Raw genomic sequence first — 26138 nt, 5'->3', positions numbered from 1 at the left:
ACTTTAAATTTGCAGTAGTCACAATTCATCTTCTGGAGACGTTAAAGTAAAACATCCATTACCAATTAGCCCACCTTCCATAAGTTTTTCTATTGTTGTGATCAGTATCCCCAACAGCATTATTACCAGCTTGGCTCTGCCAATGTCTCTGATGTTAACATGAACTGGTGCCCATCCCGAAGGAGTGTGGGCCTCTGTCATGCAGGTGATATGTGTCCTGTTGGAGAACTCAACATCACATCTGGCTTCAGCTATGGTGATGTGAACATCCTGTGCATTTTCGCTGTAAAGGAGAAAAGGGAAAACAGAACACATGTTTTTCTCAAATTTCTATGTCACATAATCCAATCCAATTTTTAATCTACAATATGGCAAAGTAATTATCTCACCTAGGATCCATTCAAGTGCAGATCAATGTTTTTTTTTTTTTTAGTAGTAAGACTTTAAAAATATTTGTTGAGGAATAAAGTAAACAAAGAGATTAAAAGGTAAGGAAATAGAACTGTACAAACTAGCAAGTGCTCTAGTGTTAGACGACTTCCTGGGTTGGAATTATTGAGAGATTCTGTTAGTCTCCAAATGGGCACCTTCAATAGAGACTTTTGTCCATTCATCTATTGAAGGGCATCTAGGTTGGTTCCACAATCTAACTATTGTAAATTGAGCTGCTATAAACATTGATGTGGCTGCATTACTGTACTATGCTGATTTTAAGTCCTTTGGGTATAGGCCAAGGAGTAGGATAGATGGGTTAAATGGTGGTTCCATTCCAAGTTTTCTAAGGAATCTCCATACTGCTTTCCAGAGTGGCTGCACCAATAAAATTAATGGCATTTGCTGGTAAATGGATGAAGTTAGAGACTATCATGCTAAGTGAGATAAGCCAATCCCAAAACACTGAAGTCTGAATGTTTTCTCTGATAAGTGGATGATGATACATAACAGAGGGCAGGGAAGAGAGAGGGAAGAATGGAGCAAGGAGGGAAAGGAGGGGTGGGAGGGGACAGGGGGAAGGAAAGATAATGGAATGAGATGAACATCATTACCCTATGTACATGTATGATTACACAAATGGTGTGACTCTACTTCATGTACAACTAGAGAAATGAAAAATTGTACCCCATTTGTGTAAAATGAATCAAAAGAAAAGAAACTTTTGAGAATCATTTTGCCAAGGTAACATTTTCATCACACTCACAAACCTTAGAAATTAACCTCGTTCTAAAATTCAAGTCCAAAATAATTATGGGTATTTGAGGAATTAGAATTGCCTTCTATATCTTATGTGATGTGGTGTTTTAAAGTCAGTCTTATCCACCTGAATAGTGACGACAGTACAGTAAAGAAGTTTGAGCTAAAGAGTAAGTAAGAGAAGAAGGAACCCAACTATTTATAGGAGAATGGGCTTGGTGTATGGAAAGATGTCTCTTTGACCCCAGTGATGCTGTCACAGTTGGAGATGATAATACAGTGGGAAAAGTATAACAAGGGATTAGGTTTGTGATGTTACCAGGATTTGGGGCAAGTTACGTAAGCTTTCTCATTTTAGTCTCCTACCATTTACCAGCAAATGACATAATTTCATTGTTCTTTATGTGTGAGTAGAAATCCATGGTGTATATATACCTCATTTTCTTTATCCATTCGTCTGTTGATAAGTACCTAGACTGGTTCCCTAACTTGGCTATTATAGATTGTGCTGCTGAAAATATCAGTATATATGCATCACTATAGTATGCTGATTTTAAGTCTTTTGGATAAAAACCAGGGAGTGGTATATTTAAACCTGGTATATTTAACTTAATCCCATTTTATCACTAAAAGACCAGGAATGGAACCACCATACAATGCAGATGGGATTAAAAATGTCTCATAAGATAAGACAGGAAGGTTCTGCAGGTGGGAAATTACCTGGTACAGACTGAGTACTCAATCAATGTTAGATATTAGTACTATTTTGTGCCTCAAGTGTGGCTTATGAGCAGAGAGGAACACATGATATGACTGTATTTAAGCACTGTCTTGGAGTATTGGGTTGCAGGCTTAGTGGCTGGAGTCTGGAAAAATGTGTCAAATTGTGTATGTATGAAGATAGTACCTGAATCCTGATCCCCTGACTGTGAGTCTGGTACCACCTGCTGTGCTGCCTCTCTTGGGAGATATTTCAGTGATGAGTGGAGTCAGTGAGGCCATGTACGTAAATGGAGTCACGGACAGAAACGAATCTTTCCCATTGACCACACTCACTTCACAAGCTTGCTCAGGTCCCCTGCCTATGAAAAGAGGGTCAAACTCAGCACAGTTATGCCATAGGCCCTTAATTATTTGCAAATTCCCCAGACATTTTCAATAACATTTTTCTTTTCCCATGACCACACGTTACTAAACACAGGCTGAATGTGAGTTCTAAAAACCTCTCACAATAGCGGAAACATCACAAAGTGCATGCACATATCCAGAGGGAAAAAAACCTCCCCCAGATCTCTTACTCTAGACAGTTCTGCAAACCTGCCTCCTTGGTTTTCCACTGCTGGAGTTTCCAACACTGCAAATTGGAAAAAGGGAGGAACTGCTAAAGGCAGAAACACTGAAAACAGCAAGGAGTAATGGGTGAAGGCAAGCCAGAAGCAGGAAAGCTACAGAAACCTTGTACCAAATGTGAAAGGAAGGTAAGGAGTCTGTGTTAAGACAAATAACCTAGAACTCTTGCCAGATCTCAGTAGCATTGCTGCATATTTTTATCAGAAACTCTACTATTAAAAACAAGAAGTAAGCCCAGACATAAAAATGTTATATTTTCAATATTCTTATTTAAAACGTCACAGAAGCTGGGCACGGTGGCACATGCCCACAATCCCAGCAAATTGGGAGGCTGAGGCAGGAGGATCACAAGTTCAAATCCAACCTCTGCAAAAGAGAAGTGCTAAGCAACCCAGTGAAACCATGTCTCTAAATAAAATACAAAATAGGGCTATGGATGTGGCTCAGTGGTCGAGTGCCCTGAATCCAATCCCCAGTACCAAATTTTGCTAAAGTTTAAAAAGATTTTTGCACATAAATCATATCCTTTATTCATCTAGAATAGTCACCTTGTTTAAATACCTTCCTAACTTTTGTTAAATAATAATTAAAATTGACTGCATAAAGTACTAGATACTTTAACAATAAATTAAATTGACGTTAATAATATCTATTTAATATAGAAACTGAAGTAGAGAAAAGTTTACTTAGTATTATACAATAAATGTAAAAGTTGAAATTCAGAGACTCCCAGAGTTCTGGTTCTTAACCGCTAAATAAAAATAAACAAACGTAATAAAAATAGCAAATCACATATCATAGTCTACATATCATTTTACCCACTTTTCATACATTAACCTCATAATAATCCTGTAAAATAATAATAATGTGATTAATCTCACGTCATAGATGAAGAAACAGAGGTGCAGAGATGTTAAACAACTTGCCCAAAGACACACCGGGTTTGAATTTTGGCAGTTTATTTCATACTATCCTATCTTTAAAGGAAACCTAATACACTAGCAAGAAGTATAGACATGTTACCATTTGACCCACTGGATAAGCTAAGTATCATCGTTTTTTGTCATTAACTTACATCTTTGAAGATATGTTAAATCTAGAAAACAAAGTTTGGAATAAATTGCTTAAAATCAGATTGATTCAATTATTTCTAAGTAAACTAACAACTTGAAAAAAGCAATTCAGGTTATGATCTTTATACAATTTTTTAAACATTTTTCGATTTTTTTTTCTGACAACTTACCATTGTGGGGTGGAATCTCACATAATAATATTGTGCAATCAGATCTAAGTCTGTCGATTGCACACTCTGAGCCACAGACTAATACAATTGAATTTTGTGGATTAAATCCAGTGCCTGTCACTGTCATGGTTTGGCCACCACCAAAACTGCCTAATGAAGACAAATACAAGCAAACAGTAAAACTGATTAAAAGAAAACTTTCCCTAAGTACATATTTATTAACTTTATTTTGAAATCTAAAATGGAAATTATATTAAATGAAAAAATTCTTAGATCTGAAATTATATTAATAAAACAGAACATCTTTTGATTTGTAGTGTTTTAAAATCTTCAGTGAGAAAATGTCAACTCTGGTAATTGATATAAAGTATTTCTAGAAATATATTTTTATTTAAAAGAGATGTAACAAGGAATTTCGAAGTAGTTAAAATATATGCATAAAATTACTATTGTAGTTGAGTACATTAGTTATGCTTAGAGGCTTTTAGCCATTAAAATGATTTTCAACTAGAAAAATAATACTGTTTTTGTAGCAATGAATATATTTCAGTGATGGCTAAATACCATTTTTTAAAAATTCGATACATACCCTGGTCACTTTAGGGTTAAATTTTAAATAAATTATGCAGTCCTAAGACAAATAAAGGCATTAGCCAAATTCCTTGAATGTTTATATTATTGCTTGCTTATTTGTTTGATGAATAATAATAATAATGTATTAGTGGAATAATATAATAATTAGTGTACTAATAATGTATTAGTGGAAGTAGAAATTTTAGTAATGTTTAAAGAACATTTTTTTTTCTAAGTGTGTTTACTGAAACAATATAAAATATGCCTACGCTCCTGTATATCCATGACTACCTTGCCTTGGATGAATATTTTGAATATGAAGTGGGTACTCAAATTCAACAGTGGACACAGCAGAGCCTTTAGTCTTATGACGCATCAGCACAGGAAAGGTGCCACCGGCATGGGCTCCAGTGATGCACTGCAGCATGCTATCATTGACCATGGTTACGTTGCACTGAATGTCATCAATAGTCACTGAAATTTCCGAGATATCAAAACCAAAGTTAGATCCAGTGATCTCAATTTCAGTTCCTGGTGGACCTTTAAAAAAAAGAAAAGCAAACACCATTCAGTATATATCTTAAATTTCAATGCTTACGCATGCATTCAAAACTATACCTCTTTCTAGAAACAAAATAATATCCAGTGTTTCAAAACTAACACAAACATACATGCTGTGTCATATACATTTCAACTTCGATAAAGACCACAGTCTACTGTACATTAACTTTAAGTGATTTATCTCAGTGGTCATTATTTTCCAGTCCTTCTGTACATTCTCCTAAATGGTAAGTTACTAATTCAGGCTACTAGAAAAGATAGAGAAGTAGAAGAAAGGCAGAGAGAAAAAAGAGGATCTAGAGTTAAGAAGTAGAAATGTCTGGGTATGGTGGGTTGGGGTATATGGATGAGGCTAATTTTTTATTCTTGGTGATTTTCCCCCCTGATATTAGCAACTCTTTTTCAGAATAAACTACTTTTTCTTAATTCAAATATTTTCAATAGATACGACTTGATAAATTATGACATATGAATAATTAGGTATAAGATTGTAAATACAGAAAAAGAAAATAAAGACTTTTAAGAGAATATTAATGTTAAGGTCTTAATGATTGAACACAGAACCACGAATGTCAATCTATCTTTCTTTTGAAAAATGTACACTGAGGACATTAAACATACAGAATTTCTCATAGGTCATTCAAGTGAATATACATACCTAAATCTTTATGAATAGGTAGTAATCTCTACAATTTGTTACAAATGCAGAGTCAAGTAGTACTTTGAATTTAATTCAAGTAGTAATAGTAAGAATTACTATATAATTGACTATAGTGAGAATTACCAACAGATGTCATGATATATGCAACATCGTATACATTACAAATATTAATATTTCATGTTAAGAATAGTTTTAAGATAAAGAAAAGATACAAAACAAAAATTATTTCATATATTGTGGGAAGCCATCCTTATTTAGCAGAATCAGACTGGGTTGAGCCATTGGACACAGAGGCCTGGGTTCTAGGAAGGGCTGGGAAGCATGTGGCGCTACGTGGGAGTGGTTCCCTGTCTCCTTCTGGAATTTTCCCCCTAAGAGAATGGTTTCCCAAACTCCACCCTATCCTGTCCCCCCACAGAAGAAGCTCCTCCCAGTCCTTGCCCCCTTTTCCTGTGTATTATAAATAAAGGAGAATTGGGTGACTCCATGTTGTTGTAAGAGGCCAAAGCTGGTATGGCCCGCCCGTCACACCCTCTCTCATAAAAGGAGTATTGGCACTCTGTGGTCACTGAGTAGATAAGTTTTTTGGGTAATAGATAGAAAAACTGCCAACATCCTCCTCTGGCAGTTAACCCTTTTCTCCTCCACGCGGGATATGGCAGAGAGGACCCCTACAAAATATACTGAAACAATCACTTTATTTGACATTTCACATTAAAATGCAATAATGCTATTCTGGGTGTCATCTACTATCTGTCTCTTCTGTAAATAAAACTGTTCAGGTTTCACTTGCCTACCGGTTTCTTATGCTTCACATACCTTATTCTAATAGAGACATTCAAAGAAAATTTGGGAAGAGAAATGGTCCATGGTAGTAAGGAAAAAAATGCCATTCTTTGCAATGACTACAAATATATAAATATGTTATTTCTATTGTTAACATTTGCTCCAATGAGCAAACTTGATGTATTAAAGAAAATTTTAATAGTAAACTTCTTGAATGCAGAAAATATATCTTACCCCTACCTGATACATTTCCCAGGATATAAACTGAAAAGACACCTTTTTAAAAGGTGAACATTTAATGAATTCTTTATGAAAAGTACCATTCTAAATTACATTTTATGAATAAATTCCTAAGTTTTTACAAGATAGGTACCTTCATTTACAAGGAAACTGATGTTAAAACAAAATAGAACAAAAGTGTCCAAGATTTTATCATTAGGGAGTAGAAGAGATAGGATTTGAACCTAGCATCAAGGCCATGCGCCGAACCATGGCACTATAGCTACCACTCCAGAATTCATTACACAGATGAAAATTATTACACTAGCATGAAGATGTTCAGAAACAGCACAGCAGAATGACAAGGAACTGGGAAGACACTTTGATCTATCCTTAGCTTGGAAAAAAAGTGTATGCTACATAAGTAAATCATAATAATTTTCTCTATCTAAATGCACCAATTACCTCCTTAAAAAGAATTCTATTGTGCTAACAATAATCAATTGGAGTTTCATGGAATTAAAGTACTCTGAAAAATTCTCAATTTCTGTAAGAATGACTTTTTGTGAATTTCAACGATTGTTTTTTGTGCCATATCAACATTAATGACATAAATTATCCATTTTGGTCCACAGAAATTAATCATTCCTTTATTTGAAAGGTAGGTCAAATTAATGGGGATATTGTTTCTAAACCAAAATTGGAATTTGGCTAAAAATTTTATCCCAAGAACATACTAAAAATAGTCACAAAATAGAGACTACACAGAACTTGAATTCCATGTACTACTTGGGTTAAGAAGTATAAAAACACATCTTAATAATTATTTTTGAATATTATTATAACTTTATAGTAATAGTACTGATAATATGATATCAACATAATAAAAAATGCAAGCAGATATTGGAGTACCTCTATTTGGAACAATTCCTCTGAGAAATGGTGTATCCTCCAGGGAATAGGTAAATGACAAAGGTGGATAAGTGATAGCATTAACAAAGATCTTCAGATTGACCTTTCCAGCTCTCCCTGGTGGGGTGCTGCAGTAGACTTCACTGGAGTTGACAAAAATAATCTGACAAGGGTCCTCCCCAACAGAGATGGTAGTGTTGCCAGGGCAGAAGCCATTCCCTGTGATACCCAAAGTCGTTCCTCCACCAATGCTTCCAGACTTTGGTGAGACAGAAGCTACAGCAGGGCTGATGACAGTCAGGTTTCCCAGAGCCAAGCCTTTGGATCCCACCACAACTCTGAGAGAATGAAGCCCAGCTGGGAGAGAAGTCATAAGAACAGTGATGTTCTTTTCATTAACATGTGTTGCTCTGAACTGTTGATTTCCAATGAAAACAGCAACTTCCTCCAAAACAGTCCCAAAACCTTCTCCTTCAATAAGAACATTTATGGATCCTTCAACAGAGTTTGGGAAGATTCTTGTTATATAAGGAGTGATGCTTTCTGAATATGAAAAGCTGCAGTTTCCCTGACATTGGGCAGGCACTCCGTGTATTAGAAGATGTACATGCACGACCTGTTGGGGAGCAGGGGATGTTTCACATTCAATGGCTGTGTAATTCACTGTTAGAACTTTACATGGAAAATGACCCATGAAGATTTCTACACCTGCAGAAGAAGATGCAAATCCAGAGCCTTTTATGGTTACTCTTGTCATTCCTGTAACTGATCCTTCATTTGGCAACACCATGTCGATGCTTGGCAAAAGTACAAATCGCCTGTCAAATTCGTTGGACAGTGTGTTGATAGCAGTGCCCAAATTGTAGACTATCAAAGTGACAATTTCTCTGATACCAACATCCATTGAGTTTTGAGGGTCAATATGACACATAATAGTATTGTCACTACTTTTTTCTACAACACAGGGGTAACTACCAATTGTAACCTGAAAGTAAAATGAATATGAAATAAAACAAATCAGTACATTACTCTAATATGAACTCATATTTTAGATTAGCAACAATCATAATTTTAGAAAGCTAATTCTGTGTAAAGTTTTATTCATAATATTAAATTTCTGTATAGATTAATACATATTTTGAATTAACTTTAAGATCAAACTGTAATTATACATGCATGTTCACAACTACATCATTCATAGTAGGTGCAAAGTGAGAACAACCCAAATGTCCTTCAACTGATGAATGGATAAATGGATAAGTAAAATGTGGTAACATACACTGTAAAACAAAATAAAGTACCAAGAAATGGTACAACATGGATAAACTTTGAAAATGTGCTATGCAAAAAAACTGGTCACAAAGAACCCCATATTGTATGACTATATTTATGAGAGATGTCCATAATAGGCAAATCTATAAGGATGGAAAGTAACTTAGTGGTTTCCTTGGGCTGGGATGAATAGAATAGTTTGGGATGATATCTAAAGGTTTCTAGATTTTGTTTTGGGGTAAAAAAAAAAAAATTCTAAAATTGATTGTGGTCATGAATTTGTGAGTATACCTTTATATATCTTTAGCTATTGAACTGTATACTTTAAATGGGTGAATTGTATGGTATGTGAACTATATCTCATAAAGCTGGTAAAAATTAAATTATGAAGTTATGGTTAAAACATCTTCCTTTCATTGAGAATATGGGCATTTCAAAAGAGATCTTTATATTCTTACCTTATTAGCACATGTGAGATTACTGAAGCCATGCCCAGTAATTGTTATCAATTCATTTACTGTTCCAGTAGATGGAGTAATATTGCTTATAGATGGTGAAATACAACTTGAAAGCTCAAAGAGCAATCTATTTGAATTTTCAACCCTGGTATTGTTCAGGCTACACAGGGGTTCTGTTGCTAGGCAGCCTGCCACAGAGCTTCCTAAGTGCAAATTCTCTGGTCCTCCTTTAGACAAAAAAGAATTGCCTGTAAGTCGTGGATAACATTCTAAAACAAGAACTGTTTCAGACCGCCTAATTCTTTATTCTGAGGAAGATGCTTTTAAATTCTGAAAAATCTTCTTCTTTTCTTTTTTTTTTTTTTTTTGTTTAATGACAAGAGGGTCCCAGGTAAAGATATTAAAGACTTAGACAAAGATGTTACAGTAAAGAAATGAGTCAATAGAAAGTTAATTTATTTTTCAATTTGTCTAAGGCCAGATACCATAGGAAAAATAAAATAGCATCGCCTAACATTTTAATAGGTTTTCAGATACATGCAGAGGGTCAGAATTTTCACTTTACATTTCATTTGAAGCACACAAGGGTTCTGAGAGACTGGCAAGAAGACATTAACACTATCCTTTTTTTATAGAATACACTCCAGCCTTAGAACTGTCTGAACATAAAGGTCACATGGTAGCAAGAGACAGAAGTAGGTTAGACCCAGTCATCTGACTCCTACTCTAGAAAGGTCCCATCAGCCCTGGGTCACCTGAACAACATTTTCCATCTCTAACCCTCTTACCCTGAGCATAGGTGGCTTCAGTGCTCCCCACAAACAGGTGCAGGGGAATGTGCCTGGTGTGGGCTGGTAAGACGTTAATGACTCCTTGCAGGGAAGTGGAGTGAGCCTCATCAATGTACCCACTGCTATAATAATGGATTCCAGGTGAAGTAAATTGGTAAGAAAATGAACCTGCCATAAAATAAGATTGTACATAATGAATATAAGTAATTAATGCACCTTTGAAAGAAATTTAAAATGATCATTTAAATGTACATGTAGATGACAAATTTATTTTTCTTGTGTTTGATATTTCAACAGGAAGTAGTAAGGAAATGTACTTACTGGTTATAAAAGAACTATCTTGCATACTGAATTTACACTCCGGAAAGACAAGATCCAGCATTAATTTTTTAGAAAACCATGACAAATCTGATGTAAATTACCAAAGTTTAAGGAAAAACTCAACATGCAATGAAAAATTAACAACAGGACCATACTCTATATCTTTATACATACAAAACAAAACAAGTAATCTAAAAGGCTCACTTTACACTGAGTTCTCCTACAAGAAGCATTCATTTTACTTATTCATTTTTTACGATGCATTTATTTTAAAGTTGATTCTGATCACCAGAAGTTGATAACTTGCTACTGAAGTCAGAATTGAGGACAGGCAGGCAGTGTAGAAATAGGGAAGTGGGTCAAATCCAGGAAATGGAGGCCATGAAAGCCATCTGCATCTGGAAGTTGGTGACTGCCCCTGGGACAATGGAATGTCAAAGACCTCTGGAGCCCATTGATTACCAAATCTACCTTTCCTTATGGAGGACTACAGACAAGGAGTTGCTAATTAATGCCCCATGGGCCTCTACCTGCCTGAATCTTCCCTGTGGCCCTTCCCACTGCCATCATCTGCTGCTCACCTTTTTTGCTATGTCACCGGCAACTCCTGGGCCTAATCACTGTAGGCAGGAAGGAGAGATAAGCCGGGAGAGAACAGAACAAAGAAGACTCTAATCTATGAAAGATGTAGGGTATGCTCACTTCTTGGGATTCTAGAACATCAGCCAAGGCCCCCTTTTCCCTCCCGGGAGGGGAGAAGTCTATATTATTACCTTTAAATAAAACCTGCTTAATAGGCTTGCCTTGTCGTGCTTCTCTAATGTTCAAACTTCAACATTTGAGGAAGCAGAACTCGTCATCAGTGAATCGCAGTATCACTACCAGATTGGTATGATTCAAATATATTTACATATATATATGCTATTATTTTCATTGTATTTTGCAGTTTCAATGTATTTTCCAGTTGGTCAATTATCACAGAATTATTAAAGATATTTCTAATATCAGAACTCATTTCAGAATGAGTTCTTACACTCATTAATATTAATAAAAATATTAAAAACTTTAATAATATTTTTAGTATAGCCACAAAATGCCTGGTAAACCATTTACTGCATTTATGTATACAGTTTATGTAAAAATATGTTAAATCTAAATGAAATGTCTTTGTATTACATCTAGGGAAATGAGGCATCATGCAAAATTTAATAAAGTAGAAACTTACCTGATGAAGACTTTTGCCTTCCATTTGTAAATCCTTTGCCATCATAAATTACACTTCCAGGACTGGAGACAGAGAAAACTCTATATCCTATCCCCCTAAGAAATGGATGTGCTTTCCAATGCCATATCACTGTGTCCCCTACAGACACGTTTAAGACTGATGGTGACCAAGCATAGCCTAATCCATGCACTGGATGCAGGAATTGAGTCATATATTAAAAGAAAAAAGAAAAGGAATCAATTTCTTAGTTAACTTTGAAAACACTATTTTTATAGTCACTACCAAAAGAAACTTTTTAGTTAATATTGTAAAATTTTATTACAGATGTCACTTAAGCACTTAACAAAAATAAACAGGAGGAATGGGGGAAAAAAGACAATGAGAAGATAAGGAAGAAATAAGTCATACAACCTGAAAAGCAGTGATCAAGAGACAAGTTTTAAAAATTTGGATACTCAACAAATAAGTTGTTATAAAACATTACAGGAATATCTTTAAAGGCAAGGATCAATTCTTTAAAAATAAGAATTTTCTGAAACATATAAGCATGCAAAAATATAAAATTTCAACTTAAATATTCATTTAAAAACCTATGACTGATAATAAACTGCAATAATCAGGAGATTCTGCACTGAAGCAAAAACAAATGTTGATTCCTGAGCAAGTTGTAAAATCTAGCTCACTAGATCTAACTCATTTGCCACCGATTATACTCCATATGAAACTTCTATGTCAAAGAGAACACCGCAAATTTAAAAATAAATAGCAATATTTATTATCCAAAGAGTTAGAGGTATTTTATTTTATAAATAAAAACCAAATTAATTTCAGGCTAAGGTGCTTCCCTTATTCACAGTATATAAATATTGGTTGGTACCTAAATCTTCCCCATTGTTGGTAATTCTGAATATACTTCCTGTTGAATGAAGAATACATTTTATGACATTTTCTGATGATGATGTAACATTGCATGGAAAGGAACCTAAAAAGAAAAAAGATGTTAAAGATTTTTTTCTCAAATATTTCTTGTGAAGAGATGAAGAGTAATTAGTAAACTGTCAAGGCCTTGTCAAAAGTTGTTATATGGTAGGATATTGTTTCTGATGGTAATCATGTTTGAGTACTGATTATTTTCCAAACTGACCCCTCCTCCTTTAAATGATCTATACACATGAAATTAACAACATTAGTTGACTGAAAATTTAAAGTTTGAAAGCAGTTATTCAGATTTTCTTTATCCCCTTAACCAAATATAATTAACATTCTTTACATTAATAGAAAAGTAATGTTTCCATGATAGACAGTTTGTGCAATAACTCAGCACCTGTAGTTCATCCTTTAAGCTAAGAAAAATGGCAACAGTCCTCTGGTGGGGATATAACTCTTACCTAAGAGGACAGTATTCTCCATTGGTATTGTGCTGAACCCAAAACCCAGTACTGTGATTTCAGTCCCACCATACAAGGAACCTCTCTGTGGAAACATGTTGGTCACTTCCAAAATATACTGAATTGAAGCATTTAATTTATTTCTGAAAAGGAAAGAAGAATAGATTTCCTTCTTATGGGTCCATATTGTGAAACTCTTACAAAGATATGACTACTTTACGAAGAGGAAATAGCTGAGTCTATATGTAACTGTTGCACATCATTTTTTAAGGCTAGATAATCTGACTTATCTTAACCTCAATTTGTTTGGATGCTATGTTAGTAATTTTAAATTAGATTTTTAAATATCTAACAGCACAATAGAAATTTTTAAACTATTATGGAAAATCTGATTATGAGGACTGAGATCACAAGAAATACGGCAAAGCCTTTAAAATATATTTGCATTAGAATAAAATATAAAGGCAGTTCTACATATAAAAAAGAAGAAAATAAATGTCATATATCTTCTATGAGTAATAAATTTTTGTGTAATTAATTTAAATTAATCATTCCATGTTTGTTGGAAACTTGTCGGTATTTCCCTTCCCTCTAGTCAGTGAGAGGTTTTAATTTATTTTGCTCTGCTATACTTAGAATGTGTCTGCTAGAAACCCATCAAAGATCTGATATAGAGTTGAATTCCACATTCCAAGTATCACATAACTATACAGGCAGAAAAATTCAATGAATCTTTGTATTAACTTTTATTTAACTTCTTCAGCCTAACTGAATTAGTATTTCTTCAAATACCACCTAAATACCCAATTTGTATAGTGTCAATCCTGCACATTGTGTCATCCAGTCAAAGCACAAGCCAGGAGCCCTTCTAAAATAGCTTCAGTTGAGCTATTCCCTGTGAGATAAGAGTAAATCAAATCAGATTGAAAGGGAATGTAGCCTTGAGATTATGGTTACTGTTGTTCATCTTCATCTCCTGAAAGATTCTGCTGTCATCATCTGTCATAACATTCTGACATCAGCTTTATTTGCCTTCTTTTTAATCCCTAAATTCAGTTTCCCCTTCTTCTAAATATTCCAAATTAGTAACTTCCTCACACAAGAACCAAAATTGCTACAAGTAAACAGTTCCAGGGAAGAAATACTAAATCCCTATGGAAAAAAGAATTGAAGAAAGTCTCTTCATCATGTCCTTCAGATTGCCAGCACCTACCCAGTTCCTGGCTTAATTGTTACCTTTAAAGAGAACCATTACTTGTTCCTCAGAATAAGTTAGCTCCATTTATTATCTATTCTAGTAACACCTGGCACCTCTTATTCATAGTATTTTTCACATTTATGATTAAGTTATTGATCTAATTCTCTGTTCAAAATTTTTTCTCCAACAAAACCATGAGCAGCATTAATGTGGGTGCTCATTAATGACCCTCTTGTTCTCTACTATTAAGTCCAGCATCAAGCCTGTTCCCTAGAAACTGCTTGACAAGTATTTCCTTTCTTAAATGAATGATAATCATATGACACATACACTAACTTCGTTGCACAGAGAATTTTACAAACTGATCTGAATGGTATTGGCTGAGATTTTCTGAGACTCTTTGGCAAAAGATTCATAAAGACAAAGCAATTAATATATTAAAGATTAATGATTACTTATTTTCTTGTCCCAATTCTACTAGCCCCGTGTGTTTCACACTTTACCAAGTTTATATTCATTATCATACCTTGTTGATGCAAAGCCCCAGTTTCTGACTTCTACATGGATATTATGCTTTCCAGGGGACAATGTGGGCAAAAGGCATCTAATATCTGTGAAGTTCCAGTGAAGAACCTGGCAGGGTTTTCCTCCGACATACACCACAATGTTTTGTGTGAGTTCATTTCCAAAGTTATAACCCTTAATTGTTAAATTAACATCTCCTATTATTTTAGAAGAAAAAAAAAAACTTATGAAGAAGGTTTCGACATATTATCCAGTGTGGAACTTGCATATTAAATAAGCCGACTCAATTCTCTTTTCTTTCATTAAATTTAGGAAATCCTCTTTCATTACATTTAAGAAATCCTAACTCTATAAGAGGTAAATGGAAAAACAACAAAAGAGTAGATGGCTGCCATGTGGAGATTAAATTCAGGTTTAACTCTTTTGCAAGGCAAAAAGGATAACAAAGTTCTTTTTTTTTTTTTTTTGCAGTGCTGGGAATTGAACTCAGGCCTTGGGCTTGTGAGGCAAGCACTCTACCAACTGAGCTATATCTCCAGCCCAATGAAGTACTTTTTAAAACAAATAATAATTTTCTTTATGTTGCAAATGTTAAAAGAAAAATTATAAATAGATTAATTGATATTAAAAAGAAAGAAGAAAGCAAACTTGTGACTTGCTTCACTTTAAGAAACAAAACTATAAGAGATACTGTGCTTTGAAAGAATTTCCGGTTTCTTTATATATGTTAAAGGACTGGTCTTATTAAAATATTTCTTACCTAGAATTGTTCGTACTTTGGGACTAAAATCAGTTATAACTGGAGTCTGTAAGCAATTATAACTAAAAACATCCTTTGCTGTGGCTTGAAATCCATTGGTAATAACTGATATATCAACTGTACCCTCAATTCTCTAAAATAAAAGGAAAAAATAAAACAATAAAAAAATATTAAATGTTCATTGAGTTGGAAATTCATTGTCTGAAAAGAAAGAAATAGAATTAATGTAAAAAACTTCTGCAATTGTGTTTAAGTCATGAGTCAGTTTTCAGATATTTAAAAAACTGTGGCATCAAATATAGATTATATGTTTGATTCTCAAGATAAAAGTATATAATATAGTGGTTTTATGATCAACTTAAATGAATCTGTATTATTGGATTTTGAGGGTTCCACAGTGAAGTTGAAATGCTCTGAACAAGTGCTTCTCTGTTTGATTAAGGTTAGGATACTAAATAAAAGTTGTGCCTTTTTGCTCCTGGAATAGACTCAAATGCAATTATTCTATTTCATTTGCAAATCACATTATTATATCTTCTGCTAGTCTAGTTCCAGAATCAAGACTAAACACTTGGACCTCTTAAAAAAATATTGCTTTCAATGTTATAGCATCTGTGAAATTCCCAATTAGGAAAAACATTTTCCCATCATCTGGTGTTCATTTAATGCATACTTAGCATGTAGCTGAACGCCATAACTGAAACAATTGTGAGATGAGAATCTGAGGGATATGATAAATCCATCATTCTGTCCAACATATACTCATTTATTTTCTACAATCACAACTATATGATGACCCCATTTGCTCTGTCACATTTTTTGTGTCCAAGACTAAATTCATTATCCTTTTGAAAATAACTGGCAAACCAGAGACTTTATTTAAATATAAAGATTTGTTTTTAAAATAAAGAATAATTATTGACCTAACATTTAATATTCCATGAAGAATTTCATATTTTATGTCAACAAACTTACACATTTAAAAATATATTCCTTTTTAAAAATTAAAAATGTCTACATTTGTTTTCCTGAATTTTTTAGAATATTAGTAAATACTAATTTTTTTTTTTTTTTTATCTTTTGGTTTAACCTAGTAATCTTCTATGTATCTTCAAATACTGACAGGATGTTAACTTTCCTATGACAATTTATCTGACACTCCCTTTCCACTATATTTTATCTCTACTTTGTATCTACTATTATTATTTCCAGTGGAACACATAGTTTAATTAATATTGATTTGTGTGTCCTTTTCCATGATTTTTAAGTATCTAGAATGTTGAGATGGTATTTTGTCTTAAGATCTTATCAGAAAGATGTTGAAGAAAATTCTTAAAGAACAAAGTGAAAACAGTACAATTTTTAGAAAAAAGCTCATTTGTTTAACCCTCTGCCAAGAAGATGCCTAATTCATAAGATTTAGACTTAAGGGGAAAATAACTGAAATCAGAGGCCTTACTTTTGGTGTTCTGCAAGTTATCTTATTCAAATCCCCTTCAATCACACTGCAGGTTTCATTTTCAATTAAAACCTTTGAATTTTCACTAAAGCCAAATCCAGATAGAGTCAGTAGAGTACCACCTTTATAAGAAAAACAAAAGCAAAAAACAGATTAACTAAAACAAAAAGAAATTTTGGCACCATCTATCTCATCATCAGAATATTGTCCAGTTATTTAAGAGTTGGACAGACAAATAAATCAAGAATCATAATAAAGTCTTATTTGTTCACCACCACACACCTGAGTCTGAGCTTTGAAGCCTGGAATCATAAAGGAATGGGGCTGCGGGATTTAGCAAGTAGTACAGATTTACAACCCACATATGCTTTGGGGCATTGTTAGCAGGAACTGACATTTCCCATAGTGCCTTCTTCGTCCTAAAGAGAGTCTGCTGTTTCTATTTACTTAATCATTCCATGGGTGGAAAATGAAGCCTCTCACCAAATCCTAAATTTTAATATCTCTAAGTAAAAGAAAATCCAGGAAAAAAAAATCCATTAAAATAAAAATAAAATATCTTTAAAACACCAAAAAGATCAAAACCAAACTACAAAACCTGAAACTAAGCATGGTAAAAACAAACAAACAAAATACAGAGGAAATGAAGCAGGACAAGAAAAATGTGTTATTTTCTCTCCACCTTCTTTGACAGCCTTCCTTTGCCCCATGTGTTCCCAGAACTTTTTCTGGGTCAAGTAGCTCCATTGAGACTATGGTTACAAATGGAGCAGCTGGTAAGCAGAATAATAACTAATAAATCTTATCCTGACATAATTAATGAGCTTGTTATAGAAACATGTAATAATTGATGATATTAATTCAATAACCTAAGATGTAAGTATAAGCAGTCACCCTGACTTGTGCTTCATAAGAAACAAAAGAATTAGTCAGCCATTTAATCACTGTGCCTTCTAAAGGAGACTCTCCTTTGTTCTGTATGAGGGAGCTCTGGGTTACTCTCCCTTTTCTCTGTACTAAAAATAGCACAACAAAATGTAAGAATGTATGAGATTTTCTGTGTTGAGAACTATTAACTATTACCTGCCAGGCTTCCAGAATCAGGCCAGATACGTGAGATCCGACTCTGATAAATGAAGTGGAATCCCTCATCCTCTACATTCTGTGCTAGTCCAACATTGGCTATGGACACAGCAACTGGTAATTGTCCAGCACTTCCATTCAGAATCTGGCACTTGATCTCATTTTCTTGTGATTAAAAAAAGAAGAAAAAAAATGATAAAAATATTTTTGACAAAATAACTGAAAATTTTTATTTGCAAATATTAACATTAGCCTTCATGTTTAAATCCTAAGAAATGTATATAAAGAATTCTATAGATATATTAATTATCCAAGGGGAAACATGGAGGGGAAAAATCTTTGCGAACTATCTGATGCCTTAAATCAGACACTCCTAGAAAATGTTTACGTTAATCAGTAATGAAAGCAAAGAAAACAATCTTCCCTTGATGCTACTGTAGTCAAACAAAATTACTGTCATAATTTTAAAAATTCTAATTTGTAATCTCATTTATATTAATGATTCTAAAGTTCTTACAGCATACTGTTTATGTCCAAAATTGAGTAAAACATAGGTTCTACCAATAAAAGAGATAAATAAAACTAAGTGAAAACGTTTTTCACTTTATTTAGAATAGTGTATGTGAACTGGTAATATAGATACAATATTGAGTATTTGACCTCAAAAGCTCATAGAAGATTTAAATTAAAGACAAGAGAAATGATTCCAATCTATTAGAGTTACGGAAAATAGAATCCTGAAAGATAACTTTTTGGAGAAATAACTATGGACTTCCCAATTTTAAGAGGTAGATGGTATGAATGACCTATAAATTCTGCATCACTACAGAGAGGTCTATTGGAGTAGAAGTCAGGGAAGGTGGCCACAACTTCTTGCTGCATGAATAATGCAACATTTTCAAAATATGGGTAGAGAAGACCATGGGATGCTGCAGAACTTCTAACATTTTTGTGCCCCTACATACAATAATCTTAGAAGGATCTTATATGATCTCCACTTTGTGAAGAAAAGAGACAAAGAAAGCAAAAATCAACTGTTACCAGGGAAAGGCATTGTATATCAATGAAATAATCTGTCTGTGGTCATAATCAAAGATAAAAAGATAAGGCATTATCCAGAACAGGTTGCCAATCTCATGATTCCATAGGATACACTACAAAATAATCGTATTTATAAAACTGCTTTTGATTCTACTTTCTCTCAGAGAAGAACAATTAGACTTCATAATTTTTAAAAGAACCTACCAATCACAGAAAGAAGAGAGCATCTAGTTGGTCCAACCAAGACTGATACAGCTGAGCTGGGAGAAAATCCAGAGCCTGCTATAGTTAGAATTGTGCTATCTTCATACGATCCTGAAAGGGGAAAGTTTAAATAATAACATTAAAATGACAAAAATTAGAATCTCTTGTGATGAAATCAGCTATTTCTCCAAGGGAAAAAAATAAAGACTTGTAAAAGACATAACCAATACGCCTATAAGTAAGCAGGGGGGAAAAAGGACACATTTATTTGGCAATGGTATGTTTCCATTGAATTACTCTATATTGCTTCATATTTTCACTCTATGTGTTGGCAAAGAGTGGAAAGAGAGCCACACCTTCTTGCTGCATGAATAATGCAACACCTGACTGAAAATATGGAATGAGAAATAAATTAAGTACACAGCTCTGTAGAGTAACTTAGTACATGACAGGCTTGCTGTCACAGTTCATGAGGAAGCAAACATTATAATAAGTGTTATGAATACTTCCCATTTAAAAAGAAAATAAGATTCCAGTCTATAGTGATATACACCCTAAAGTGCTTGGTATAGTCCTCACTTACTGCTGCCCCAGCATCGTTTTTTATTAAATTACTTTTTAATATATATTTTTAGTTGATGGACCTTTATTTTATTCATTTGCTTATATGCCGTGCCAAGAATCAAACTCAGTGCCTCACACCTGCCAAAGAAGTGCTCCACCACTGACCCACAACCCCAGCCCTGCCCCAGCATCTTAAACTTATTGTTTTCCATCCACTCTTAAAAGTATCCAGATTTTATTGGAAAATAATATATAATCACCTATTTATATATCACTACACATAATATAGATTTCACATGAATTTAAATAGTGAAAAATGAAAAAAATAAAACTAAAAAAATTTAGTAGTATATTTAATCAAATGCCTTAAAGTAGAGATGAATCTCTTAAATAAGATACAAAAAGCAATGGTTAACCATACAAGCAAAGATATCCAAATTAGAAGAGATCAATGATTTAAATGTTTCCATGAACAAGATACTACACTAAAAGACAAATGATAAAATGTTAGAATACATGTGCAAAGGATTGGTAAATGTAACATAAAATAAACAGCTACAAGTCAATTAAAAAATCCAATAAAAAATAAAGAATATAAACAATTTGCAGAAGAAAAAACAACCTGAATATCCAAGAAACATAGAAGAAGATGCTCATGTATATTGCTAATCAGGGAACAGACAAATTAAAATAATGATAACTTTTTTCATCCAGCAGATTGGCCAAAATTTTGGCAAGAACATAGGGGATCTGGTGCTTTCATGCCTGCTGGCAGTACAGTCACTTTGGAGAGCAATTTGGTCATCTAGTAAACTGACTCTGTAAATAACCAATTATTATCCAGCAAGTGAATGTCTGGACATTCCTATAAAGGTCTAGCGTATGTACAATATGAGGTTTGTATAGGAATCTCAATATAGTTCTATTGGTAAAACCAAAATATGGTAGCAGAGAAACAAATAAATTGTTGTATTTATGAAGTACTTAAAGTGATGTTAGATATACATACGACCATATAAAATATATTCCAAAATGAGTCATGAGTGACAAAAATAAGATGCAAAGTGATATTTACATTGCACTATGTCATTCATAAACTTTACAAAATGGCAAAATTACTATATCTGTGTGTGTTATGTACAAAGGGAATTAAATAAAGATGGCCTGGGAGAATACACACAAAATTAATTATTGTGATTGCCTCTGAGGAGTTGGGTGAGAAACTAGGACTAGAATGGTGCTAAGCAGATTTTAGCTATTTTGATAATACTTTCTTTCTTAGACTGATGATTGGTACCAAATAAGACAAAATGTGAGCAGCTATTAGTTTTCAGTGAAAATATTTTGATAGCATTCTTTATACTTTTCATTATTTAAAATTAATCATAAGATAACAAAAGGCAATTTGGTTAATTATTTTGAATAAGGAATAATTATTAGGAAGTACATATAAATATGGCAGTTCATTTAAAATGCAAGGATAGGTTAAAAAAAATAAAGATACCAAAAGATTATGATCAACTCCTCATAAAGTTCTTATTCTTGAACCTCTTGACAATATGTGACACAAATTATCCCAAAGTCAACATTATTACTATAAAAAGTCTAAAGAATATATTTTCTCAACTTAAAAATACACTAATTTTTAAATATCAATGCTTTGGGGAGGGCCCAATACAGAATTAGGTAAAGTTTCCAACTAGCCACCAAGACTACATAAACAAGTATAGTATCTGAGCTTATCCTTCTGATTGAAAAAGCCACCACTTAACAATCTTCATTTCTGTTATTTATGTCAATCTTCAGGAGTCCAGATGCAGAGTATAATCACAATTTTTGAAGCAATAACGTGCTATGAAGAAATGTTATAATGCATCCCATGGACCAGATTGAACTCTTGGCAACAATTTTCCTCTCTTATTCTCAAATCTAGTACCAAGCTATTGAACAGTAGCTGTCTTGTTACTAGCCTTTTCATACTAACTCTTCTAGAAGTGTTCTCAAATACTGAAAGGATCCAATTAACACCCTAGCTAGATGAATTGAACAAAAAATGTCTCAATGTCAAAGTGAAATGTAGAAATTAATTCTAAATTGATCAAACTGGAGAAGGGAGAATTAGTGCCTCCCGTACTTCAAAGGCTATGCTTCAGTTTCAGGCAGCATTTTGAAAAAATAAACTAAACAATTAGTGCTCTTTACACAGCTTTCTTATCTGGTAGTTATTTTTTTTTTTCTTTTTTTCTTTTTTTTAACTAGGCAGGATGTTCTATTTGCCTTGGTTGGTGACACCAGTATAAATATATTTAAAAAATCATTATTAGTTTACATTTTGCTAGTTATTTCCCCCCACCCCATATACTCTGCTAAAAAACAGGTTACCTTGAGAAGGGCTTGTGGCCAAGATTAGGGGAGTACTCATGGGATCCCATGTAAACCCACAGTCACCTGAACATTTAGATGGAATTCCGTTGACATAGACTTCAACCTTCAAGTACAGAAATAGAGCTAGTAAACAAGGGTAAAGACGCAGCTTGGATCACTAGACTATGCACAGAATTTGGAGCAAATGGAATTTTGTTTTCTTGTCTATAAAAATTAGTCTGTGTATTTTCTATTTTGAAATTTCATTCTTTCATTCATTGAGCTAATGTTCCCTCTATGTATCTGGCACCATTGTAAATGTTAGTAATATAGGAAATACTAAGCAAAATAGGTGACATCCCTGTTGTCACCCAACTTATATTCTTGTAGGGTTAGAATAGAGAGTTGCCTAAAACTATAAATGAAAAACAAAAAGTGAATGCATATGATACCAGGAGTTAATTAGCACTAGGAAGAAAAACAGGTTGCTCTTGGGAAAATCACCTAACTTTTTTACACTTTTAATTTCATCCTCATTAAAATGGCAGTATTAGTAATGGCTTCATAAAACTACTGTAAAGATTAAATGAAAGAATATATTCTCTAATTATGGCAGTAGTATATTTAAAAACAAAACACTATTTTATCATTAAGGAGGATAATTTCCCCAAAAGTCGTAAGATAATTTTATTGAGTTGATCAGCTGTCAACACGAATATTAACGTGAAGATAGAGAAGTCAATCCTCCTATTTTACCACATTAACATATTAAAAATTAGTTATATATTTAAAATTATGCCAAATGTCATGGGAAAAATTTCAAAAATACCTGTGGCTTTTGACTGGGCGTGCGAAGGAGGTCTCCTAGGATGCGTCGTCTGAGTAAGCCACCTTCCTTTACCTTTGCAACTGTCACATTAGCCTTTTCTCCAGTGATGTTGGAATCATTAACCTATTTTTACAGAAATGATTTTACTAGAATGACTGTAGTAAATATGACCACACAAGTTTTTCTTTATAATTTAAAGACCAAAAACCAAACAATGTAAAAAATAATTTTTTTGTCACTTTTGTCACTTTTTTTTCAAAGGAACCTCTTCAGAAAAGGGTATTGTCATAGGCTGTATTAATTCAAACACGAATTAAATGACTAAAAGTTCCCTTGAATTTTTAGAATTAATAAGTGTAAAGAAAATCAATGAACTAAATTAGGATTTAAAAAAATGTTCTACACTTTTTCTAAATATAATCACTTTGATATTGTTGAATAAGTGAAAAATTGAATGCTCTTTCCAGCTGAGAGTCAACTTTCCCCTTTTGCATATTTCACCTCTGACCACACTGGGTTTTTCATCTACTCTTAGACTTAGGTTTTCTTCCAATGGTAAAAGTGAACCCAAATCAAGTCATTATGTACAATTTGGTCATTCCAAAATCTCTGTGCCAATATGGCAGCTTTCTAATTCATACAAGGGCTAGCAAAGTTCTGAGCTATGCGTGAGACAAAGTGATGAGGTACAGAAATGATGAATAAGCAGAGAAGACTGGTAGGAAAAGAAGGAGAGTGTGGGTGCACTGGCACTAGCAGAGATGACAAGAGGGAGACCAATCACTAGAGATCTGGCAGTTACAGAATTTTCTAATTCTAGCTCCAGGACATGTGTTCTCTTAAAATAACTTCTACATCTTTACAATTGCTACTCTTTTGCACAGTCATATAGACGTATTTACATACTTTTTTTGTCTCCTATTTCCCTATCTCCCACTCCGACAGCAAAAAAAAAAAAAAAAAAAAGAAAATGGTTTCATAAGTAGAGTTCTGCCACCTTACGACATGGGCATCTCTCCAGGTAAAAATATGTGGGTCTATATGTGATCACATAGTATTCATGTGAAGTATGTCATTCAACTAACCATTCTCCCATTGATGACACTTAGGTTTCTAGGTTTTTACTGTAATAAATAGTGCTTCAGTGACTCTCTTTGTGCCTGTATCATTTCACAGTTGCATTATTATTTCAGTAGGATGGAGTTATATAAATGATACACTGAACAATTAAGTAACTATACTCAATACTCTTACATTATCTTCCCCCAAAGTTGTACTAATTTATAGTCTCACCACAGTGCATGGGAGAGACTATTTCCTATCACTCTCATCATCACTAAAAAACATCATCTTTTTAGTGGTGGACACTATGAGCCCTAGTCACTTCTAGACTCCTTTCCTTCATGTGCTCTAGACCTAAATCTTCTCCTCCAGCCCTTTCAACACTCTAAGCAAAGACAACTAGATGAGAGTTTAAGGTGTGACTTCCTCCTGAACTTAAAAAGGTCACATTTCAAACCACAAAAGTACCAAGGACCCAGGTTGCAGCTCTAGTGTTGAATTATTAACAATGAAGCTGATTCTCCTTGACCTCCACCCCCATCCCTTAAAATACACCTAGATTTTGTTCTGAGACTGGCCCTTTAGGCATTACTTCTGCCCCTAACAAGGGTCTTTAATTTCACATATTCCTGAACTTTTCCCATATGGGACAGAGAATAAAGTACCAAAAGTTATGCTCCATGAAAGAGTATACCTGGTCAACCTAATGTAAAACAATCTTCTGGTCAAATGCCTTTAAAATTTTTTTAGTCTATAGTTTAAATTTTTAACATATACACAAATAAAAATCTCCAACTCTTTTTAGAATAAGGCAGTGTCCAACTAAGCAAACAACACATAGAAGAAAACAAGCCAAGCCAAATGAGGGTCACCTGGAGAAGATTCTGCCTTCCACATGTGCTTCTCCATTTGATGCTCCATGAGTATCCAGCACAAGTGCCCTCTCGTGTGACCGAGACTTGCCCTGCTTCTTCCAGGCTCTGAAGAGCAAACTGCAAATCTACAGCTGACACAGCAGCCGGGATGCCTGCACTCACAGAGGGGGGGTAAAGAGCAGGAGTCAAGAATTTATGAACCATATTTCACCATTAAAATACAAGTAATGTGTACTGCGTATTACCACTTGTAAACCACACACTCTCCTCCATTAAAAATGAAGATGAAATATCTACCTGACTTATGCTGTGAATGTATATATTTATGAGAAGCAAAAATTATATAAACAATGTACCTCCAACTGTGGCCTCATCTCAAATACTTTTATTTTTAATATCAATTCCCTTTATAGATAACCTTTAAGTCACGAACATGGTACATCTGGTGATGTGATCAAGAAAATATGAAAATATCATTATGAATCACAAATATAATTTTAAATTTTTCTAGTACTAATTAAGAAACAAGAATAAACAATTAAAATTATTTTGATAATAAATATTACATAAAGAAATATATACTTAAAATGTTATCAATGTTATTTATTTCACTTTGCAGCACTTGTATCATTATAAGTGCTCAGTAGCCACATGTAGCTCATGGTTGTCATGTTGGACAGCACAGGTCTGGATAATTCAATTAAAGTCATCTTTAAAAATAATATTACAATTCCCAATTTTTATAATATTTTAATGTTATCATTATTATTTCTGGCTACTCTAGTCATAATTCTTTTTAAAAAAGTTTGTGTTATAGAAAGGTATGATTTATGAAAGTCATCTACCTTCAAAAAATGACTGTTAAGAGTGTATTATATTTTTACAGACTTTTCTCTTATATTAATGGTAAATGAGAATCATTATAGCCAGGCATGGTGGTACACTACTATAATCCCAGAGGCTTGGGAGGTTGAGGCAGGAGGATCACAGTTAAAACCCAGCCTTAGCAACGTAGCAAGACCCTATCTCTAAATAAAATATAAAAAGGGCTGGGGATATGGCTCAGTGGTTAAGTGCCCCTGGGTTCAATTCCCAGTACCCACCAAAAAGAGAATAATCATTACAAATAACAGTGGTTTTGGATGGGTGAACTCTTTTCTAATCTAGTAACAGAAGAATTTTAAACAAAAAAGTTAGGATTGGTTATCAATTGACCAAATATG

General features: G+C 33.8%; 1 protein-coding gene across 1 annotated transcript in view; it reads right to left on the bottom strand.

The window, feature by feature from the left end:
• Positions 1-26138, bottom strand: part of PKHD1L1 (PKHD1 like 1) — a 144597-nt gene that overhangs the window by 66400 nt on the left and 52059 nt on the right. Inside the window, exons 25-42 of the mRNA XM_079130920.1 lie at positions 24913-25067; positions 22979-23101; positions 22168-22273; positions 19222-19332; positions 17977-18141; positions 16894-17015; positions 15435-15567; positions 14676-14871; positions 12952-13094; positions 12441-12545; positions 11564-11752; positions 10015-10185; positions 9227-9453; positions 7497-8481; positions 4649-4897; positions 3785-3934; positions 2099-2273; positions 127-283 (exon numbers count right to left, since the gene is read on the bottom strand). Of these exons, the coding sequence (XP_078987046.1) occupies positions 127-283; positions 2099-2273; positions 3785-3934; positions 4649-4897; positions 7497-8481; positions 9227-9453; positions 10015-10185; positions 11564-11752; positions 12441-12545; positions 12952-13094; positions 14676-14871; positions 15435-15567; positions 16894-17015; positions 17977-18141; positions 19222-19332; positions 22168-22273; positions 22979-23101; positions 24913-25067 (3662 nt within the window). The remainder of the gene's footprint in view (positions 1-126; positions 284-2098; positions 2274-3784; positions 3935-4648; positions 4898-7496; positions 8482-9226; positions 9454-10014; positions 10186-11563; positions 11753-12440; positions 12546-12951; positions 13095-14675; positions 14872-15434; positions 15568-16893; positions 17016-17976; positions 18142-19221; positions 19333-22167; positions 22274-22978; positions 23102-24912; positions 25068-26138) is intronic.

This window comes from Sciurus vulgaris (genome assembly GCF_902686455.1).
Source record: "Sciurus vulgaris genome assembly, chromosome: 1".
NCBI lineage: Eukaryota > Metazoa > Chordata > Mammalia > Rodentia > Sciuridae > Sciurus > Sciurus vulgaris.
This window is presented reverse-complemented; position numbering and strand designations above follow the sequence as displayed.